The sequence below is a fragment of the Silurus aristotelis genome (genome assembly GCF_946808225.1).
Source record: "Silurus aristotelis genome assembly, chromosome: 22".
Taxonomy (NCBI): Eukaryota; Metazoa; Chordata; class Actinopteri; order Siluriformes; family Siluridae; genus Silurus; species Silurus aristotelis.
Window position 1 is genome coordinate 19933742 of NC_139595.1, and position 10000 is coordinate 19943741.

The 10000-nt window shown below is 44.1% G+C and overlaps 2 protein-coding genes across 4 annotated transcripts in view; one reads left to right on the forward strand and one right to left on the reverse strand.

The window, feature by feature from the left end:
* usp45 (ubiquitin specific peptidase 45) overlaps window positions 1-9423 on the reverse strand; it is a 22858-nt gene extending 13435 nt beyond the window's left edge. Inside the window, exons 1-5 of one of the 3 annotated variants that reach the window (XM_083525689.1) lie at window positions 9293-9423; window positions 8199-8307; window positions 7545-7714; window positions 6655-6755; window positions 6469-6569 (exon numbers count right to left, since the gene is read on the reverse strand). In XM_083525689.1, coding sequence (XP_083381815.1) covers window positions 6469-6569; window positions 6655-6755; window positions 7545-7714; window positions 8199-8301 — 475 coding nt within the window. In that variant the 5' untranslated portion in view covers window positions 8302-8307; window positions 9293-9423. Of the gene's footprint in view, window positions 1-6468; window positions 6570-6654; window positions 6756-7544; window positions 7715-8198; window positions 8308-9203 lie in introns of those variants that run through there. The other 2 variants (XM_083525690.1, XM_083525691.1) reach the window with 2 other exon arrangements.
* Window positions 9424-9844: 421 nt separating this feature from the next.
* The window catches only part of tstd3 (thiosulfate sulfurtransferase like domain containing 3), a 2190-nt gene continuing 2034 nt past the window's right edge, over window positions 9845-10000 (forward strand). Inside the window, exon 1 of the mRNA XM_083526189.1 lies at window positions 9845-10000. This exon is cut by the window's right edge and continues 102 nt beyond it. Coding sequence (XP_083382315.1) covers window position 10000 — 1 coding nt within the window. The 5' untranslated portion in view covers window positions 9845-9999.

Consider the following 10000-nt stretch of genomic DNA (forward strand, 5'->3'; position numbering starts at 1 on the left):
GAGATGCAGCTGCGACTCTCAACCACACACACACACACACACACACACACACACACACACACACACACACACACACACACAGGAATTATCAGGACAAACCGAAAAAACACCGAAAATCTGGCGAGTTTAAGGCTCAGGAGACATGCTGACAACCTGCGTACCAACACTGAGAAGGAGAGTGTGTGTGTGTGTGTGTGTACACAGTTACTAACACCCACATACTGTTTAATCAGTCTCTTCTCTTTTTAGAATTTTTAAAACTGAATAATTTACTGAAAAAAATAAAATGTATATTAAATAATTTACATTAGTACACTGTGTGTGTGTGTGTGTGTGTGTGTGTGTGTGTGTGTGTGTGTGTTTATTCAGAAAGCAGGCGATATAAATTAATTGGCATTGAGCGATCAGCAGGTTTATATCACAGGTTCATTTACAGACTGAAGCATCAACAGAGCAACTTCTCAGATTAATTACAAAAGCGGGAAATCATCTCCAGATAATTGATTCCAATAAGAACTGATATCTACATGTGGGTATGAGATGAAAAATCACACATCTGATGTTTAAAGCTCTCATTAAGAAAGTCTCCTCTTTCAGACACATTTACACTGGTAGCTGAAACACGTTCGTCTCCTCCGTGACCCGAGTGTGAGATATTTCTGTCTCTCGCCACTCAGCCGCAACACTTTTATGTTCAAGTGATAACACACCACACACTTATCAAGTACAAACCAGCACCTTCCTGCTCCTCCTGCTGCTCCTGTGTGAAGATGAACGGTGGTTAAAGCGGTGTAGTGAGGCGTCTCTGCTGCTTATCGAAAGCAGGAATAAAGAACAGAAAGATTTTAATTTGCTCAAACAAAGACGTGCCAGCTGAAAGGTAAAGTCTGTCTCGGGGAGGTCAAGTCTCCTCACAGGGGGCCTCAGGTACTCCAGCTGAAGGTCTCCATGCTGACAGAGAGAGCAGTTAATGGATTTTCTTTTTTCCTCCACCGCTGTTGTTATACTCAACTATTATGGATTCGAGAGAGAAAGAAATTCTCCCTGGAGCTCTTTTGTGAGCAGAAGGAGGGAATAATAATACAACAACAGCCTGAGGAGGGAAAAGGGAAAGTTTGTAAAGAACGATGCGGATCAGAGATTTAAATGATGCCACGTGACAATTTTTCTTTAAAACAGGGAATTTTTTCACCAGCATTCCGCTCACTAGTCTATAATTACTGATGCGGTTTAGGGTCTAATATGCTGCATTTCATCTTCATTTACAGTCTGGTTTCTGTAATAACATTGTTACTGTTGTTCTGTTTGATGTTTTAACAGAGGAAATGCACAGGAGAAAGGAAGTGTAAAAGTATGTGCTCCCTGGAGATCATAAACAGACAGTGGGAATAAAATAAAAAAGTTTAAATCAGAAAGTGAATTCCTGGAAGTTTGATATAAATATGGAAAAAATAAATAAATTAATTAAAATGATTAAAGGTGAAAAACATCTGGAACTTGAACATCTGGTAGTCTGTGTGATGATGTACAGTCATGTGGGAGAGACACCATCTGTCTATAAACACAGAGACGTGACGGAGAAAACACGAGACGCAGAGGAAATGCAGGACACAAGAATCAGACGACTCAAAACAACATACGAATCTGTGTGTGTGTGTGTGTGTGGGGGGGGGGGGGAGTATTTAATAAATAAATAATAAATAAATGATTCTCTACACACACACGCGCACACACACACACACACACACACAGCTCTGCCCTTTACAAGCTACACACTTGAATATCACGAGGTTGTTATGGAATATCAGGAGGTTGTTATGGAATATCAGGAGGTTGTTATGGAATATCAGGAGGTTGTTATGGAATATCAGGAGGTTGTTATGGAATATCAGGAGGTTGTTATGGAATATCAGGAGGTTGTAACGGAATATCATGGTTGTCGTTATGGTTGTCTGGGTGTTTCAGTATATCAGGAGAAACTCTGTTAAAGTTTGTGGAGGTATATTCAGAAGATTTGGGTGATGCAGACGTCCAGTGGGTGTTACGGTTTTATCTGTGTAGTGTAGTTTGTCCTGACGGTTCCATTGGGACGTTCTGTTAGCTAACTGACCTTCAGGCTACAACTAAAACAGCTCCACCTGGTGGTAAAGCTGCATCACGGTGTTTGATATTATCATCATAATTCTCAGGAATGCAAAGAGCAGCATTAACATCTAGAAAATGACTCAGACCTTCAATGGTGCTCATGAAGACACTTCTAAAGGAACACAGAGAACTGAAGGAGCTAAAAGCTCGAACAGACTTTATTCTCTGTATAACGCACTTCAGATGTTCGTAAGACTGAATTCCATTTTCTAACTTTACATCAGGATTCAGAAGCGTTTTTATGGTCGAGTTTCTTCAGGTGCTTTTCGTTCCTGTTGAAGGTTACGACTGAGCTTCATGAAGAATCAATAAGAATGCAGAAAAACTCTTGAGAATGAGCTGTGCTTCATACCTGATATATTCATAATGACTATAATATTCACCTATCAGCGTTATGAGAATATATAGTGGTAAAAGGTTGAAGGCAGTGACGTTGAGGTTATGAAGAAGATCTGTGTGGAGAGAGAGCAGACACGCCCGTGGACACGTTAGTGAAGTTAAACAGAGCTGATGCGACCATCTGTCTGAGACAGAGGCATATGGAACAGCAGATTGTTTCTCGTTGTTTTTCTTTCCCTGCAGCGCTCTGTTCCTCTCCTCTCGGCTCCACCACCTGATTCTCCTCCACCCTGAACACCAAATATGCTCTCAGACACTAAACTCACCCTGAGACCACACTACACACCAAACCACCTCCCATCTGCAGGACTGGACTTCAGGTTCCTGTCCATCCACAGGATGGTACAGGAGATCCGCTCCAAATCCATTCCATAGCATCAATCTCCACCAATGCTGAGGAGAAGAAATCAATATCACACAGGTTTCTTTTCCAAATCTGCATCACTGATTCAGGATCCAGAAGCTCAGGAGGAACGACAAGCAACACCAAATGTCTTGATTAATTACAACTCTGTGACCATGAGGCATGAAAAACCCTCAACACTGCCATCTGAGTCCAACATCTTCATCCCGCACACACGCACACGCACGCACACACGCACACGCACGCACACACGCACGCACACACACTTCCTCAGACCATGCTGTCCCAGAAATCAGTGAAGCAGCAGCGTGCACATGGTGTCAGTTAGAGCACTCATGTACACACACACACACACACACACACAGACAGACACACACACACACACACACACACACAGACAGACACACACACACACACACACACACACACACAGACAGAGACACACACTCACACACACACACACACTTCTCTATTTACACAAACTGAATTTGAATACATTTAAAAGTGTATTTCACTTTTTTAACTCTTTTTTTAATTTTATTGATTTGACTCTAATGTAGTTGTGCGGATTCACACACACCGAGTTCGTCTCCACGGCGACCTGAGACGGTGTGAGTGTGTGAGATTCTTCTCTCGTAACGTGACACATGAGCTCTACAGGCTAAAACCATCACCATCTCTTCCTTATCATCTCCTCATCCCCACCTTCATCACTATCATCTGTTACTCATCTTCACCCTTACAATCATCTCCACCTCCTCATCATCCTCACCCTCACCTTCCTCCTGCTGCTCCTGTGTGAAGATGAACGGTGGTTAAAGCGGTGTAGTGAGGCGTCTCTGCTGCTTATCGAAAGCAGGAATAAAGAACAGAAAGATTTTAATTTGCTCAAACAAAGACGTGCCAGCTGAAAGGTAAAGTCTGTCTCGGGGAGGTCAAGTCTCCTCACAGGGGGCCTCAGGTACTCCAGCTGAAGGTCTCCATGCTGACAGAGAGAGCAGTTAATGGATTTTCTTTCTCCTCCACCGCTGTTGTTATACTCAACTATTATGGATTCGAGAGAGAAAAAAATTCTCCCTGGAGCTCTTTTGTGAGCAGAAGGAGGGAATAATAATACAACAACAGCCTGAGGAGGGAAAAGAAATAAAACAGAAAAACGCCCTGGCCTTCGAGGAGAAATGTAATTTCACCAGCTCTCGCACTAGACCAGGCTCATTTCAGGGCCACAATGGAGGCGTGTTTTTATTCGTCTCCTTTTTACCTCTTTACTCAGGCAGGAGGGAATAATGTCCAGGGAAGAGTGGCAGCAGGTAATTTACAGAAGTGGAGGACGAGATGGAGGACAGAAGGTGGAAGGCCGAGTTTCTGCCCTATTTGACCCAAAACCAGTGACCTGACCACCCGCTACAGCGTGATCCTGTCTGAAACACCTGAGGTGGATAAAGAAAGTGAAAGGGCTAAGAGGCTGCTTCAGAGCCGTGAGAGGAGCCGTGTGAGGAGCTGTGTGAGGAACAGTGAGAGGAGTGGTGTGAGGAACAGTGAGAGGAGTGGTGTGAGGAACAGTGAGAGGAGTGGTGTGAGGAGACATGAGAGGAACAGTGTGAGGAACAGTGAGAGGAGTGGTGTGAGGAACAGTGAGAGGAACAGTGTGAGGAACAGTGAGAGGAGTGGTGTGAGGAGACATGAGAGGAACAGTGTGAGGAACAGTGAGAGGAGTGGTGTGAGGAGACATGAGAGGAACAGTGTGAGGAACAGTGAGAGGAGTGGTGTGAGGAGACATGAGAGGAACAGTGTGAGGAACAGTGAGAGGAGTGGTGTGAGGAGACATGAGAGGAACAGTGTGAGGAACAGTGAGAGGAGTGGTGTGAGGAGACATGAGAGGAACAGTGTGAGGAACAGTGAGAGGAGTGGTGTGAGGAGACATGAGAGGAACAGTGTGAGGAACAGTGAGAGGAGTGGTGTGAGGAGACATGAGAGGAACAGTGTGAGGAACAGTGAGAGGAGTGGTGTGAGGAGACATGAGAGGAACAGTGTGAGGAACAGTGAGAGGAGTGGTGTGAGGAGACATGAGACATGTGTATCTTGCTCATCCACGGGCTCTCATCTGTACACACACCCAATACCCACATACTCTTACAGGCTCTTATACACACACACACACACGCGCACACACACGCGCGCACACACACGCACACACACGCGCACACACGCGCACACACGCGCGCACGCACACACACAGAATTGATGAATTCCTCCGGTTCTCGCTCTGACATCAGTTCACACTTTGGAATGAAATTATTTGGTGAAATTTGCTATTCAAATCAGATTCTCGCTTTTCTCCAGCGTCTCTAAAAGCGCTCCACACGCGTCCTTGGAAACGAGTCACGCAGCCAAACAAGAAGCGGAATAAAAAAAACGCACACACAACACCAAATTCAGGGTCACGTGTGAAAACACAATCTGCATCACGGCTCCTGAGAAGGAGAAGCACAGTAGCCGGCGTTTACTCACGCCATGAAAAATGAAGGTTTTTTACAGATCTGCCGGAGAGCCGGGGAGATTAATTACCTCCTTAATAAACCTGCTGATTGGTCCTTCAGTGAGACAGTTAGACTAAAGGACAAAAGATGAGTTAATACACACAGCACCAGTCTCTCTCTCTCACACTCACACACACACACACACACACACACACACACACACACACACACACACACACACACACCATGGCATCCAACCTTCATCTCTTGCACTACAGACTGCATTAATGAGCTTTATGAGGATCATGAGCTGCTTTTCTAAACCCTTATGTGTTGTTTTACAGTTTAAAACTAGATTTATAAGGTATTCTACGTACTTAAGCAGATCTTCACCTCCAGATGATCATTTCTATGGGTTCTGCATGTCCCACAGATCATCGTCCTCATCATGTGAACTCAATAATATGATTTCCAACACACATTATTTTATCCATTTATTAATGTGAAGCTCTCAGCCAGCAGAGGGAGCCAGTGAGCCAATGAGTGTGTACTGAACCACTCTCAGGTGTAGCGAAGATAGAGTGATGATGAAGATAGAGTGATGAAGAAGATAGAGTGATGATGAAGATAGAGTGATGATGAAGATAGAGTGATGATGAAGATAGAGTGATGAAGAAGATAGAGTGATGATGAAGATAGAGTGATGATGAAGATAGAGTGATGAAGAAGATAGAGTGATGATGAAGATAGAGTGATGATGAAGATAGGGTGATGATGAAGATAGGGTGATGATGAAGATAGAGTGATGATGAAGATAGGGTGATGATGAACATAGGGTGATGATGAACATAGGGTGATGATGAAGATAGAGTGATGATGAAGATAGAGTGATGATGAAGATAGAGTGATGATGAAGATAGGGTGATGATGAACATAGGGTGATGATGAAGATAGAGTGATGATGAAGATAGGGTGAGGATGAAGATAGGGTGATGATGAAGATAAAGGTGTGGATAAAAATAAAGGCGTGTTGATTAAGGTGAAGATGATGATAGAGGTGTGGTGATGAAGAAGAGTTACCTGATGTGGACTTTGCTGAGTGTTTCTGCAGGAAGTCGAGTGTTTGAGCCAGAGCTTTTTTATTGCAGTGTGTGGAGAGTTCCTCATTACACTCGAAACACCTGAGGGGAAGAAACACCAAAAACACCTTACAGACACGCTCACCTGATACACTGTGTGTGTGTGTGTGTGTGTGTGTGTGTGTACCAGGCTTTCCAGGTGCTGAGGCTGATGCTGATACAGTGAGAGTCTGAGTGATGAGCCTGCTGATGTTTCACTGAATGCTGCCTCTCTGACTGACAGCATCCCTACACACACGCACACACACACGCACACACGCACACACACACGCACGCACACACGCACACACGCACACACGCACACGTGTATAAGGATATACTGACAGACAGAACAGGTAAAAGTTTACATGCACATGCTGATACAAATTGATTGTAAAAATGTGTATACCCAATAACTTGCTATTATTTTTTAAATAAAATAAAAAAGTTAATAAAACATCCAGTATCAATACACCTGCGCGTCTCTCTATCCACCCGCGCGTCTCTCTATCCACCCGCGCGTCTCTCTATCCACCCGCGCGTCTCTCTATCCACCCGCGCGTCTCTCTATCCACCCGCGCGTCTCTCTATCCACCCGCGCGTCTCTCTATCCACCCGCGCGTCTCTCTATCCACATGTGTCTCTCTATCCACATGCGCGTCTCTCTATCCACCCGCGCGTCTCTCTATCCACCCGCGCGTCTCTCTATCCACCCGCGCGTCTCTCTATCCACCCGCGCGTCTCTCTATCCACCCGCGCGTCTCTCTATCCACCCGCGCGTCTCTCTATCCACCCGCGCGTCTCTCTATCCACCCGCGCGTCTCTCTATCCACCCGCGCGTCTCTCTTTTCACCCGCGCGTCTCTCTATCCACCCGCGCGTCTCTCTATCCACCCGCGCGTCTCTCTATCCACATGCGCGTCTCTCGTACTGACTGCTTTCTCTCTCTCTCTTATCTTAAGGGTGCACAAACTTTTTAATGTGACACGCACAAGCAGTGCACTGAATCCATGATGATGATGATGATGATGATGATTACCTGAAAGCCACACTTGAGACACACGAGGATGTCGTGAGCACCGCTCTGCTCCGCCTCCAACACGTCTCTCTCCCTCATACAGTCAGAACAAACGGACCACAAACTTCCTGTTACTGCTTTTTTCACCGAGTTCAACTCCACTGCTTTACTCACGTGCTGACACGTCAGTCCTGACACACACACACACACACACACACACACACACACACACACACACACACACACACACACACAGGTATTTGTTTCATTACTTTTATAATACAGTTTCAGTGAAGAGCCACATCAGAATATTTATCCATTTATAGTTACATGTGATATTAGAATAGGAGTGAGTTCCTGTTCTTGCTGCTATAAACTCATACCCCCACCACCATCTCTTCAATCTCTAAAACTCTCAGCTCGATAAGAGAAACAGTAAAGAAGCGTAAACTCCTGTGTCCTGAACAGACTAGGGCTTCGTCTCTGACACTGGAGACTCCTTCCACACATGCTGCATAATAATGTCCATGTCCCTGTGAACCAGACGCCGCTATGGGAATGAGAACATCCAAATCAACACATTAATAGAAACCTGCACTACTCTGAGCTGCTGTTTTAGGAGAGGGACATGTTTTCTCTGTCCACAAACCAGGAACTAAAGACATGTCTCCTTACCGCTGACCTCATCGGACGACTCCTCTTCTCGAGGTTTCTTGGGTTTGTTGGACCGCTTGGTCATCTCGGCCGTTTTTAAGGAGAAGGGATCTTTTAGCCGCATTTGTATCTGGAAAAGAGGAACATCTGGTAAACACGTCTACCTGAAACACGTGAGGAGAAATCATCAACATTTAGATTTAAGAGACATCATTCAACACCAGCTGAGCTTTCCTGAACCTGAGCTTTCCTGAACCTGAGCTTTCCTGAACCTGAGCTTTCCTGAACCTGAGCTTTCCTGAACCTGAGCTTAATCTCGACTGCAGCACATTACAGCCCTGTTCAGGTGGGATGAGTTTAATCAGTGATGAACAGTAATAAAGTGACTGTAAGTCATTCTTGCTCTTAAGTAGAACAATAATGTTCTACTCAACTCCAGACTCGAACTCACCACAACACACGTGACCTCGTTTACACGTTTTTATTTAAAAAGATGTAAAGAAGGTTTTGTGTTCATGATAATTATAATAGAAATCAATCAGTGTTTGAGTCTTTAATATCATTCTATTAATAGATCAGTGTGCTGAGAGTCACATTCGAGTCTTTACACAGAAACTGAGGTGATTAAGTGAAGACTTTACTGAAGTGAAGGTTTAAAGGACACTTTAACTGCAGTATATTATACACACTGGAACTCTACATGGTTTGTTTACTTCATTCGCCTCCGTTATTTAGAGTTCAAGTCGCTCATATAGTGAAAAGGGGCGTGGCCGAGTTGTGACGTAAACAAAAATGATGAACACAATTTATTTATATACTGTTTACGTGTGTGTGTGTGTGTGTGTGAACAGTTAATCGGCGAGAACAGTGTGTTATTATAACTTCCAGTAAACACAATACACCTGAATAAATACTTTATAAACACACACACACACACACACACACACACACACACACACACACACACACATGTCCTGTCTGACTCTCTCTCTCTGAGGATTAGCACACGATGCTAACGCCACTTACACCAGCTCCTGTTATCTGACACCGGTCCCAAAGTCTCCGGAATAAAATATAAATGTACAAATTCTCCTTTTTCTCCTCGGGATGTTTACCTCCAGTGTGTTTCCGTTAGAATTAAATCATTATTTTATATTCACATTATTTCACTTTATCACCAGCCGCTTAACGCAGTTTGTGGCATTTTGAAACAACCCGGAAGACCTGAATGTCACGTGACAAATGCGGACTTTTTTAAAATACGGAAGCCGCAGAGAACCAGGATTGTTTAGTAAATATATTTTCGAATGAGTTTTAAAAATAAATAACAAAAATCTGATTTCTGAAAACCGACTACAAATGACAAATTTGTAAATAATGTTGTGAATTTATTTATTTTTTGATCTGTTGTGGTTTAATATTTTGCGGTTTACGGATATCGCGATCAGTGAGAACTATTAAATTGAAAATAAACGGAAGTGCAGTGGGCGGAAGAAGTTGGCGGTTCAGTGGCTTTTATTCCCACACACATTGTACAAACTCCGCCTCTGTGCTCTGATTAGTCAAAACCATGCGGTCTTCCAGATAATCCAATTAGATCCCGGAATTCCCGGCGGTTGTAACTAATCAAAGGAGAAGAGGGCGTGGTCTGCCCGAATACAGGTGGGAAAATACTTTTACACGTCAGTTGGGTGAACCAGGGCATTCCGGAGAGAGAGAGAGAGAGAGAGAGAGAGAGAGAGAGAGAGAGAGAGAAACGTCGTGCTGAACTTCACTGTGATTTGAAGCGGAAATTAATAAATAATTTGAGGAGGACTTCAGGA